Genomic DNA, 13,511 nt, shown 5'->3' with positions numbered 1-13,511 from the left:
GAGGGTAGTACCGTTAAGCTGGATGGATGGTGGAGGTGTGGCTGAACCAGGGGCAGGCTGAAAGAGAATCTGAGTCTTACGTACATTCACCTCAAGGCCGAAGTCGGCATACGCATCTGCATAGGTGTTCAGGATCTCCTGTAGGTCACATTCAGTGTGAGCGACAAGGGTTAGGTCGTCTGCATACTGAAGTTCAATAATGGAAACTGCTGACACCTTTATTCCTGCCTGGAGTCATCTAATGTTGAAAAAATCCTTCATCCGTTACTCAATGTCCACCCCGCCGGCTAAATGGCACTGGCACGAGTAAGGAAGGCAACCAAGAAAATGGAAAAGAGAGTTGGTGCCAGAACACATCTTTGTTTTCCCCCCCGTTTAAATTTGGAAGAATTCAGACTGGGTGCCGTTGTGCAGGACACTGCCGTTCATGCCATCGTGGAATAGCCTCACAATGGCGATGAATTTTGGTGGACAGCCAAAATAGCTCCCTGATAACCGAGTCGAAGGCCATGTACAAGTTACGACACTATTCTCTGCACATGTCAAGCATCTGGTGGGCATAAACGATCATGTCAGTGGTGGCAAGTGATGTTCTATAGCCACCTTGAGATTCTGGGAGGAAGTTTTCCGCCCCAGAAAAAAAGTCTGTTTAGGAAGACTCTGGCGATAATCTTGGCAGCCATGGACAACAGCGAGATCCCGCGATAGTTTCCACAGTCTTACCGGTCTCCCTTGTTCTTATAAATATGGATTATGGAGGCGTCTTTAAGAAAATGGGGGATTCCTCCTTTTCCCATATATTCTCCAGGATAAAGTGGAGGCTGCTGGTAAGCAGAGGTCCTCCTGCTTTATACACCTCGGCTGGGATTCCATCAGGCCCTGAGGCTTTGTTATTCTTCATCTATTTGATGGCAGTAGTTACCTCATCCAGGGATAGAGGATAGCTGAGCTGGGTCAGCTCTAGATGCTAAGGGACCTGCTGGGTAGTTAGGACATGCACATCGGTGTTTCGGTTAAGCAGCAAATGGTAGTGCTCTTTCCAGCGCTGAAGGATGCCTTCTTAGTCTTTAATTAAGTAGTTACCATCGGAAGGGTGAAGGAAGGTTGCACCATAAGTAATTGGTCCATAAAAATTTTAGTGGAGTTGAAAAGTACGCGCATATTATGTTAATCTGCAAGTTTTTGCATTTCACATGCTTTATTTTTAAACCAGTCTCTCTTTAGCGTTCGAAGTTCATGCTGGTCCGCTGCTTTTTTCTTGCAGAAGGTATCAGTTTTGGTCAGAGACTGATGGTTGTTCTGCCAATCAATTAAAGCAGCACGTTTATCATCGACGAGTACATTGATTTCCGGGTCATTTTCATCACACCAGTCCTGGTGTATTCTTTCGATCTGGCCGAGGGTCTCTCTCTGCTGGTTTTTGTCATGACAGTGTCGAGAATACCCTTATTCAGCACTGGGATTTAGCTTGTTTGTTGTCGGTTTGTTTATCAGCCCATGTTTGAGCTGCTCTCTGAAAGCATGCGCTGCTACTGGATCCTCCTGACACTTAGTGTTAAAACCTCTTCTGGAGGCTTGTTGCCTTCGCCGTTTTGGGGCGACGTGAAGTTAGAGCTTGGCTCTGACGATCCGATGATCAGTGTCATAGTGGTCTGAGCCACGTATGGGTAGGGTGATGAGGACATCTCAATGATCTCTTTTCTGACAATGATGTAGTCAATGGGATGCCAGTGTTTGGATCGTGGGTGGGATGTTGATGATAGTAAGGTTATGTGCAGCACACTTGCTTAGGAGGAGTAGGCCATTGGGATTACACTTGCCTAGTCTATTTCTCCCTATGATTCCCTGCCAAATGTCAGCATCTCTGTGAACTCTGGTATTGGAGTCACGCTTAGGTGGCCATAGGGCCGGCCATCCTCGTACACGAGGGGTAACCATAAAAAGGAATATGTGGGATACAAATTTAATGACCTTATCTTCTCTGGTGATATAGGTTTGCACTCTGTCAAGGTCAGCGTAAAAGGCCTCCTTGATGCCATCCTCTGCATCCAGTGTTGAGGCATAGGCACTGATGAAGAAGGCATAACGTGAGTGATTCATTGGGATTCAGAGCGTCATGAGGCGTTCGTTGATCCCAACAGGCATTTTAGTTAGCCTTTGTAGGATGCATTGGCGGATGGCAAAGCTAACTCGATAAATGTGTTCTCTCTCCAAGCACGCTTACCCTTCCAGAAGAAGGTATTGCGAGACCTTCGTTCTGTGAGTCAACCCTCTTCTGGGAGCCGGGAGTCACTAATGGCTGCAATGTCGATGTTATACCTAGCCAGTTCTTTGGCCACAAGGGTGGTTCTTCTTTCAAGATTTTCATTTGTGCCAGTATTCCGAAGGGTCCTTGTTAAGGGTTTAGATGTTAACGTCCTCTGGTACTTTTAAAGATTACTGTCAGGTGTAATACTGCCGCTTTCACCAAGTATATTGAACAAGATTATGGATATTTGTAACAAAAGATGTCTATTTACAAGTATTTACACTGATAATCGGCATGAAGACAGTACAGAGAAACATAAACATATGTGGTATGGAAGTGCCGGACTGCTGGTCGGAACAAATATCGCAAGTGTAGATACTGGATGTCAAACGTGGGGTCTGGTATATACACACGACACAGGTGGTAAATTGGCGTCCTCTTAACAACTTCACAGGAGAACAAGTATCCTCCTAACCGGCACAGGTACTTGGTAATGGACCCGGGAGGAAAAGCGTAGAGGCTAGGGCTGACAGTGCCCTAGGTGGCTTGCTGGCATACAAGGCTAGGAGTTCAGCAGTTCACACCAAGGTGACCACAAATAAAAAGCTGTAACAATACAGTCCATTTAGAGTAGTATCTAATTATTTTAGTAGTAACTGTCAACATGCTTTTATATTTGCACAGTTCATACTCACTAAGTTGAACATACATAGTCATTAACAAACATTACACAAGTCACCCTTAAAAGACAAACAACACCATAGGAACCATAAACCAAAAACGATAACAAATAATATGGAATACTCACAGGTAGCAGATGATCAACTGGGTCAGAGGAAGGGAGCCAAGTGAACCACCATACAGTTACACCCAGCACTGACTCAGTTAGAACTGCCCATGAACAACACCTTGTTTAGATGCAGAGAACAAACCCAACACTGAACAACACAGTTCCAACAATCATTGGACTGGAATACAAACCCCTTACAGTCCTGACATTCCATGCAGCCACTATAAGAGGTTGTATAGTTTGTTTTTGTTTTGATTTGTGATTATGATTGTGTTTTCGACCACATAAGGATGACCTTACTGAGTGCAGTTGCCCAGTCACGTTAGTTCTTTAGGCAGACTGTGTTTGGGGACAGAGGGGTAACTCACCTGCCTCCTCCTCCTCAACATAACACCGTCGAGGCGCGCCGCCGTATAGTATGGTGACCCGTGGCAGTTGTAGCGCACGTCCACGCCTACGCCTTCCACGTCCTTCAACGCGAACACGTCCACTTGCGCCTCCGGGATGCCATGGATCCTCGCTATCTGCTTCTTGAGGCGCTCGTACAAGCTAGTCCCCAAGGCACTAGGCTGGTGTGAGAGAGGAGAAGGGGTTGAAAGAGAGAGAGAGGTGGAATAGAGAAAGATAGATACAGATAAATACAGACAAACAGATCAAAAACAAAATTTTCTTGAAGGTTCAACTAATAATTAATTATAATAATTATTATAATAATTAATAATAATAATAATAATAATAATAATAATAATAATAATAATAATAATAATAATAATAATAATAATAATAATAATAATAATAATAATAATAATAATAATAATAATAATAGTAATAATAATATACTTATTATAAAAATAAAATTAAAAATAGAAATAATAATAATAATAATAATCATAATCATAATCATAATAATAATAATAATAATAATAATAATAATAATAATAATAATAATAATAATAATAATAATAATAATAATAATAATAATAATAATAATAATAATAATAATAATAATAACAAAAATAAGAAAAATAATAATAATAATAATAATAATAATAATAATAATAATAATAATAATAATAACAATAATAATAATAATAATAATAATAATAATAATAATAATAATAATGTAATTATATTAATAATAATAATAACAATAATAATAATAATAATATTAATATTAATAATAATATTACTAATAATAATAATAATAATATTTTCCTCTTCTTTCCTGCCCTCCCCCTCCTACCTATTGTTTCCTCCCTCCCTAGTTCTGCCTCATTCTCTCCTTCCTTCCATCCCTCCCTCACCCCCTCCACTCCCCTAATCACTCTCACCTGGCGCTGTAGCAACATGGTGTGGGAGGTAGTGTTAGCCAGCCTCAGGGAGCCAGACTGCATCACCGCTGACAGTGTCAAGTCCACTACGCTGATGGTTGTCTGTCCAATGGCCATCTCTCGCCGGAAGTTGTCGTGTACCTGAGGGTCAAATGAGGTCATGGACGGTCACCAGGTGGCTGATGTGAGGTTATAGTGGCTGATATAAAGTCATAAATGTCAGTAGGGGGCTGATGTAAGGTTAAAGAGGTCAGAAGGGGCTGATGTGACATTACAGAGGTTAGGTTAGTTTACGTTTGGTTACTTGCGAACATAAGAAAGGAGGAAATTGCAGTGGGCCTATTGACCCATACTAGGCAGCCCCGTTTACACCCAACCCCTATTGCTCATATACCCTTCCAACCTGTATTTGAAGCTATCCAGCATGTTCGAGTTAATGATGATGTTTGGTACATTGTTCCACTCGTCCACTACTCTATTTCAAAATCAGTGTTTACGTATCTGGGGATTAAATCTAAATTTGTCTAATTTAAAACCATTGCACAGAGTTCGCTCCTTGATGGATAGTTTGAGTTCCTTTCTCATATCACCTTTGTTTAACCCTGACTTCCATTTATACACTTCGATCATAATTTTAGTGAGGTGAGCTTCGCTTGTGCACTTGCTATATTAGACCTCAAGATATCACCCTAGGAGGTGACAAGGCCAATGTTAACACATCTATATCAGTATAGGCTGCAACTACCTTGAAGAAAACTGTAAACTTAAGAGAAAGGGTACTTGTGCAGAAGAGCTCCTTACTGCCTGCGCCGTCCACGGTGTACCTGAGTCAAATTCAGGTGGTCATTCTTTCTGGCCTCCCTGCTGTAGGCAGACGTTTCCAGATTCTTCTCCTGCTTCAGCTTCTTCTTCGCATTATGGTCTGTGTCTGTTGTTCTTCATACCATCTGTGCATTTTTAGTCAGCAGTTTGCTAGGATGATTTATTTAGGAGGAGGGAATGTTGTTTTGCTGCTTCGAGTTGTTTAGACTTGTGCCGGTGCCCTCCTGGTTTCGGCCATTTTAATTTTTTTTTGCTTTTCCCTGTTTACTTGCTTAATGCCCGGAGTTTTAAACACTCTTCCATTGAAGAGGGTCATTGTATTTCAACCCAAGTTTAAAAAAGAAATGAATCCTGGAGGACACCACAGTACAGTACTTGACGGGTGGTGTGGCAGTAAACTTAACTATTTCCAATATTATCAATTAATTTTATTGGAATTAGTTCATTTTACAGCTACTCCACCCCATCAAGGACTGTACTGAGGTTTCCTTTGAGACTCATTTTTTTTTAGACTCCGGTTGAAACACGACTACCCTCTTCAATGGAAGAGGGTGTTTAAATTCCGGGTGTTAGCCCCGTTCCCCCCCCCCCCCTTTTGCTTCTTGTGTCGTGCTTACTCCAAGGGCGTCGCTTCATTGTTTGTGTTTCCCCACATTTTCCACCCTCTGTTTGTGTTTTCTCTCGTCCAGGCCCACGCACCGAGAAGTTACTTGGTTTCGTTGTCTGGCTCGGGTTTTGATGGCAGAGAGAGACATATGTAGTCCCTTCGTCTTCCTTACTCCATTGTTTTATTTCTCCTGTTTGTTTTTTCATCCCCAGCTCCAGAAGTGTCCTGCTCAGCCCCAAGGTGTTCGGCCAGGTTCCAACAGGATGACCACTCCTCCTGTTCAGCCCACTCCCAGAGCGTGGACGACGACAAGTTTGACCCGAGTCGCTGAGTGGTGTGCTCTGAGTGGGTGGCAGGGCTTCTCCGCAATGCAGACGGAGATGTGGACACCTCTCACATTTTGTGGCAGCAGCTTCGGACCCCAGGCCGAGCTCCCCTCCTCCAACTTCCCAGTCGGCCACCAGGGAGCCCACCTCTCCCTGCCCTTGGGCTTCGGGCTCTACACAGCTCTCCTCCTTGCCCTTCCGGGAGTCGAGTACTCATCCTCCTCCAGTCGCCACCGTCACCGCTCCGGGAGTCCCGCTAGTCCTTCTACAACAGGCACCACCGCCCCAGGTCGCCTAGGACAGCGGCCAAAAGGAAGCGGGCTCGCTAGGAGGAAATGCCAGTCCTCGAACCCCCACTACTCTGCCAGAGCCCCAGCTGGGTTGTCCCAGAGTGTCCTTGGAGAAGGTAACCCCCCCCCTCCCTACGGGCCAGGAGACCCTCCACGGCGCCTTGCCGCAGGAGATGTTGGAGGCTCTGTCTTCCTGGTTCCTGGCGCAACAGCTGCAGCAGGCCCAGGCCACCTCCAACCAACCTCCTGTGGTTTAGGGATCCCGCCCTCGCTCCCCCTCCCCGGACCCTTCAGTGTTCTCGGAGTCTGGTTCCGAGTCAAGGGAGATTGACAAGACTAATCCCAGGCATTAGGAACCTTGAGTACAGAGACAGATTAAAGCATCTTAATTTGCACTCCCTCGAGAGATGTAGAGTGAGGAGCGATATCATCGAGGTGTATAAATGGAAGTCACGGCTAAACAATGGTGATATAGATAAGGTACTCAAACTGTCCAACCAGGAGCGAACTCGTAGCAATGGTTTTAAATTAGACAAATTTAGATTTAGGGGCGAAATAGGTATACAGTTGTTTGGAAATAGAATAGCGGATGAGTGGAACAAGTTACCAAACATCATCATTAACTCGAATACGCTGGATAGCTACAAACATAGGTTGGATGGATATATGAGCGATAGGGGTTCGGGGTAAACGGTACTGCTTAATATGGGCCAATAGGTCTGCTGCAATTTCCTTCATTCTTGTGTTCTTATGTTCTTATGTACCTTAAACGCCTGTTATCTCATCTATACACAACCTCAAACACCTTTTATCTCATCTTATACAACCTCAAACACCTGTCATCTCTCTTCAAACACCTACCTTGACCCTCAGCACATGTGTTCCGGCAGGTGTTCCTTTAAGCATGGTGATGTTGCCGGTGTAGAGGTCGACCTTGAAGTGAGAGGCGACTTCGGGTGAGGTACTGGCGTCAACCTCGAAGGTCTTGTCTTGACGGTCGTGGTCGTCATCATCTGTTACGTACACAGCCCCGACAACCATGGCGGGAAACTGGCCCTGGGGGAGAGTGAGGGAGAGTGGGTGGTGAGTGAGGGAGAGTGAATGGGTAGAGCGAGGGAGAGTGGGGGGTGAAAATGAGGGAGAGTGAAAGACAAGAGTTAGTGAGAGTGAATGGTGAGAGTGAGGGAGAGTGTATGGGGAGAGTGGGTAGTGAGAGTGGGGGAGAGTGGGTGGTGAGAGTGAGGGAGAGTGTATGGGGAGAGTGGGTGGTGTGAGGAGAGTGTATGGGGAGAGTGGGTGGTGAGTGAGGGAGTGTATGGGAGAGGGTGGTGAGAGTGGGGGAGAGTGGGGGAGAGTGGGTGGTGAGTGGGGAGAGTGGGGAGAGAGTGGGTGAGGTGGGGAGAGTGGGTGGTGAGTGAGGAGGTGTATGGGGGAGAGTGGGTGGTGAGAGTGGGGGAGAGTGGTGGGTGGTGAGAGTGGGTGGTGAGTGGGGAGAGTGGGAGGTGGGTGGTGAGAGTGGGGAGGTGGGTGGTGAGTGGGGGGTGTGTGGGGAGAGAGGGGGAGAGTGGGTGAGTGAGGTGGGTTGAGTGAGGAGAGTGGGTGTTGGGAGGAGGGACAGTGAATGGTGAGAGTGAGGAAGAGTGGATGGGGTGGGGATGAAGGACGTGGGTGGTGTGAGTGAGGGAGAGTGAATGGGATGGTGAAGGAGAGTAGGTGATGAGAGAGAGAGAGAGAGAGAGAGAGAGAGAGAGAGAGAGAGAGAGAGAGTAGAAGATAAGCCACACTTTATTATCACTGAGAGATTAAGATATTTTTGGATGAGAAATATTACTGCCCTCTCTTTTACACCTCTGACTTCCTCCTTCTCTTTCTCACCTTTCTTTCGTCTCTCACTCTGCTATATTACCCATTCTTTCTCGTCTATCTCTTATCTTTCACTTACCTATCCCACCTCTCACTCTCATTCATATTTCACTCCCCCTCTCTTTATCCACCTCTCTCTTCGTTTTACTCATTTATCCTTCTTCTCTTCCTCCCTTTCATTCCCCTCTCACCTACCTCTCACTTCCCTCTCACTCACCTCACATTCCCCTCTCACTCACAACTAACACTCCCCTCTCACACCCCCTCTCACTTCTCCTCTTATACCCATCCTTATACCCTCTCACTCCCACCACTCATTTCCCTTTCGCTCACTTCTCTCACTCAACTCTCACTCAACTCTCACTCCCCTCTTACACCCACCTCTCGCTCCCCTCTTTCACTCCCCTCACTCTCTCTCACCTGCCTATCACTCCCCTCTCACTCACCTGGTAGTTGTACACCTTAATAGTGTTGGCGCCGTCAGTCATTGGGGAATCATTCTCGTCACCAACTTCTATAGTCAAGTACCGGGTACCTGCCAGTCCTCTGCTGTCCCGGGCCGTGAAGGGTAACCGGTACACCTTCTGCTGTTCCCGGTCCAGTACCGTAATGGGCCTCAACCTGTACCGAGACCTGTACCGGGAGATGGGACATGGGATTAAGTTAGATTTGTTGATAGATTGAAAGTATTGGTTAAAAATTTGTGTATCAAGAAGATTTTTTCAAGTGGTCTCGAGACAATTTTCCTCCACTCGGTCCAGAACTTTCGTGGGCCTCAGCCTGAACCGGTACACTTTCTTCTGCCGGTCCAGTGTGTTTATGGGATTGAACCGGTACCGGGACTAACTGGGAATATGGTTACAAGATCTTTAAATACCTAACCTAACTTAACCTAACCTAACCTAAGCTGCATTAAACAGAACAAATTATATAAACAATATTATATACCAATATGAATGACAAAATAAATATATAATAAATACATACTGACCCAAACACACACACACACACACACACACACACACACACACACACACACACACACACACACTACTAATACTACTACTACTAATTTGTTGTCACTCGGAATCAAGTATGACAATCATCCAGCTCTGATATAATTATATTAATTAGTAAGGGTGTAACCTAGGCTCCTAAGTTCTGAAGTGACTAAAGAGGCCGATACGGGACTGGCAGGGTCGTTGAAAGAAGTTGCATATGTGGAGGGCTACAACTAGTGCGGGAGGGGCGGTGACACCGTCTTTCCGACGTTGGGGCTTGTCTGCCTTGTTTGCAGTCGAGCTAACTTCTTGTGTGGTACTCCTCCAAGCTTTACGGTGTGGAGTAATCGTCTCCCATGTGAGGGGGTTGATTTGGCACTTCTTCAGTTGCCCGCCAGCATTACGTTTACTATTCGTTAGGTGACTGTAAAGTAGCTGCTTTGGCAGTCTACTGTCGTCCATGCGGATAATATGGCCAGACCAGCGTTGTTGTTCATAGATAATGGTAGCCTTGATGTTTATACAGTTGGTGTCAGCAAGAATACTGACATTTGTTCTCTTGTCTTCCCAGCGAATCGGAGGATGGAACGTAGACAAAGTTAGTGAAAGTTTTCAAGTGCCTTGATGTGCCTCCTGTATGTGACCCATGTCTTGCAGGCATATAGCAGGGTGGGGAGGACCACTGCTCTATTTACGTGTGGCTTTGTAGTAATTTCAGCTCCCTACATCTGAAGACATGGTTTCGGAGTCTACCAAAGGCATAAGATGCACATCTGATCTGATGCTGACTCTCTTCATCAATGTCCGAGGTGGTGGACAGGTGGGAGTCGAGATACCGAAAATGGGTAACATTAGAGAGGGTAGTACCGTTAAGCTGGATGGGTGGTGGAGGTGTGGCTGTACCAGAGGCAGGCTGAAAGAGAATCTGAGTCTTATGTACATTCACCTCAAGGCCGAAATGTGCATATGCATCTGCGTAGGTGTTCAGGATCTCCTGTAGGTCGCGTTCAGTGTTAGCGACAAGGGTGAGGTTGTCTGCATACTGAAGTTCAGCTATGGAAGCTGCCGACACCTTTGTTCTTGCCTGGAGTCGTCTTATGTTGGAAAGGCCCTTCATCCGGTACCGGGTGTCCACCACACCGGCTAAATTAGCGCTGGCACGACTAAGGAAGGCAGCCAAGGACACACCCTTGTTTAACCCCCGTTGGATGGGGAAGGATTCAGATTGGGTGACATTGTGCAGGACACTAGTTCAAGCCAACGTGGAGTTGCCTCACAATGGAGCATAATTTAAGTAGTTCGGTTAGGTTAGGTTAGGTTAGGTTAGGATCCACCAGAGGGCTTCCCTGCTGACGGAGTCGAAGGCCTTCGATAGGTAGATAAATGCCATGTACAGGTCACGGCGCTCTTCTCTGCACTTTTCCTGTATCTGACGGGCAGCAAAGATCATGTTACGTAGTGTGACACATAATGATCTAAAGACACATTGAGATTCTGGGAGGAAGTTTTCTGCTTCAGGAAGAAATCTGTTCAGAAGGACTCGGGCAGAATCTTGACAGCTACGGACAGCAGCGAGATCCCGCGGTAGTTGTCACAGTCTGACAGGTCTCCCTTGTTCTTATTAAGAAAATGAGGGATTTCCTCCTTTTCCCATACAGGTATATTCTCCAGGAGAGAGTGGAGACGGCTAGTAAGCAGAGGTTCACTTGCTTTATACACCTCGGCTGGGATTCCATCAGGCCTTGAGGGTTTGTTGTTTTTCAACTGTTTGATGGCAGTAGTTACCGTAACCACGGATGGAAGATAGCTGAGGTGGGTCAGCTCTGGATGCTGAGGGACCTGCTGGGTAGTCAGGACATCCACATCGGTGTTTCGGTTGAGCAGTGAATGGTAGTGCTCTTTAGATCGACTTTAGTTATGGAATTACCATCGGATGAGCGGAAGGGGGCTGCACCATGAGTGATTGGCCTATAAAATGTTTTGGTGGAATTGAAAAATTCGTATATCTTGTGCTGATCTGCATTTTTTTGTGTTTCACATGCTTTATTTTTAAGCCAGTCTTTCCTTGGATTGTAAAGTTCCTGTTGGGCCACAGCTTTCTTCTTGCGGAAGGTATCAGCTTTGGTCCTAGACTGAGGGCTCTTCTACCAGTCAGATAAAACAGCAAGTTTATCATTGATGAGTACATTGATTGCCGGGTCATTCTCATCAAACCAGTCCTGGTGTATTCTTTCGATCTGGTCGAGGGTCTCTCTGCAGGTTTTTGTCATGACAGTGTTAAGAATATCACATTCGGCACTGAGATTTGGGTTCCTCGTTTTCGGGTTGTTTATCAGCCCATGTTCGAGCTGCTCTCTAAAAGCATGTGCTACCGCTGGATCCTCCAGACGCTTAGTGTTAAAACCTCTTCTAGAGGCTTGCTGCCTTCGCCGTTTTTGGGGGACGTCAAGTGAGAACTTGACTCTGACGAGCCGGGGATCAGTGTCGCAGTGGTCTGAGCCATGCATGGCTCGGGTGATGAGGACATCTTGGCGTTCTCTTTTTCTCTGACAATCATGTAGTTAATGAGATGCCAATGTTTGGATCGTGGGTGTTGTCACGAACCGTTGAACTTGTCGGCCTACCAAAATAAGGTATTGGTGATAGTGAGGTTGTGTGCGGCACACTTGCTGAGGAGGAGTAGGCCGTTGGGATTACACTTGCCTAGTCCATTTCTCCCTATTATGGTTCCTTCCCAAATGACAGCATCTCTGCCAACACTGGTATTGAAGTCACCAAGGAGCGCAACCTTATCTTCTCTGGGGCTAGATGTTAGCATTCTGCCAAGGTCGGAGTAAAAGGCCTCCTTGATGTCATCCTCTGTATCCAGGGTTGGGGAGTATGCACTGATGAATAAGGCATGTCGTGAGTGATTCAGTGGGACTCGGAGCGCCATGAGGCGCTCGTTGATCCCAATAGGCATTTCAGTTAGCCTGTGTAGAATGCGTTGATGGATGGCAAAGCCAACTCCATAAATGCGGTTTCTCTCCGCAGAAGGCTTACCCTTCAAGAAGGTATAGCCAGACCTTCGTTCTGTGAGTTGACCCTCGTCTGGGAGACGGGACTCACTAATGGCTGCTATGTCGATGTTATACCTAGCCAGCTCTTTTGCCACAAGGGCAGTTCTTCTTTCAGGACGCTCATTTGCGCCAGTATCCAGAAGGGTCCTGACATTTCATGCAGCGATCATAATAGGTTTTACAGTTTGTTTTTGTCTGGATCTGTGATTTGATTGCGTTTTCAACCGCATAAGGATGACCATACTGGGTGCGGTTGCCGAGTCAAGTTTGTTTTATAGGCAGGTTATGTCCATGGCACCTTTTCTACCCCTCTCTCCATGTGCTCAGTCGCACAGGCAGGACCCATAGCATAAACGACCATCTTATCTGTGCCGCCCATGTGCAGAGTTGTGACTAGAGGCTCCTGGTAATCATCTCTGCCTGTCACCGTCGCCACTCGTCCGTCGCCATAGAACTTTTGGGGGTATAGGCTGCAACCACACATCTTGGCTCCCCCTTTTCCTAATCCAGTGGTGCAAGTGTTGCAACGACTGGGGAGAGGGAGAGTTGCAATGGACTGCCGATAGCCCAGTTTATTGGGTTTTGCCTTCGAAGCCTGTCCATCATGCATTGCCTTCGTCCGCCGATGTAGTCGTTGTGTTCCCATGGTCGTCACCTCTTCCGTCTATACCGCCGTTGGGGTGTTGTTGGAGGTCTGTAAGCATGTCTGCCTGATGCGGGGCTCCACCGCAGATTTTTCGTTCGTGGTTTACTCCCAAAGCCTTATACCTACCAAGGTTAATCCGCAAGGCAGCTGGGCGATGGTTGGTAGGCGCAAGAACGTGTCCACGTGCCAGTGGGCCTATGCGCCGTCCCTCTGGGGCCCACTGCTACTCCGGGATCCCCTACTGGTCTAGCATGGGCCCACGAGGCACCCAGTTACCTACCGTGTGTTGCCATGAGAAGGCACAGCAGGAGTCTTGATGGTGAAGAGGCTGTGTAATGGCAGGGTAAGACTTATGCAAGTTACTTCCCTGTTCGCCATGAGGGCTAGCCAGCAGTGGTCGCTGAAAGCACACCACCCTGTGTGCGAACACACACACACACACACACACACACACACATATATACACATAATTAAGAACGTGATAAAGATGAAACGTGAAGAGAAAAAATTATGGTTGTAATGATAAAA

The 13,511-nt window shown here is 46.4% G+C and overlaps 1 protein-coding gene across 1 annotated transcript in view; it reads right to left on the bottom strand.

Moving 5' to 3' along the window:
* Positions 1-13,511, bottom strand: part of LOC121867239 (neural-cadherin-like) — a gene marked incomplete at its 5' end in the record, with an annotated part of 59,917 nt that overhangs the window by 24,349 nt on the left and 22,057 nt on the right. The window contains 4 exon segments of the mRNA XM_042367091.1: positions 3,407-3,607; positions 4,370-4,510; positions 7,276-7,470; positions 8,724-8,910. Of these exon segments, the coding sequence (XP_042223025.1) occupies positions 3,407-3,607; positions 4,370-4,510; positions 7,276-7,470; positions 8,724-8,910 (724 nt within the window).

This window comes from Homarus americanus, unplaced genomic scaffold (assembly GCF_018991925.1).
Source record: "Homarus americanus isolate GMGI-L3 unplaced genomic scaffold, GMGI_Hamer_2.0 scaffold6317, whole genome shotgun sequence".
Lineage (NCBI taxonomy): Eukaryota > Metazoa > Arthropoda > Malacostraca > Decapoda > Nephropidae > Homarus > Homarus americanus.
The sequence above is the reverse complement of the archived record's forward strand: the minus strand, read 5'-3'. Positions and strand labels throughout refer to the sequence as shown.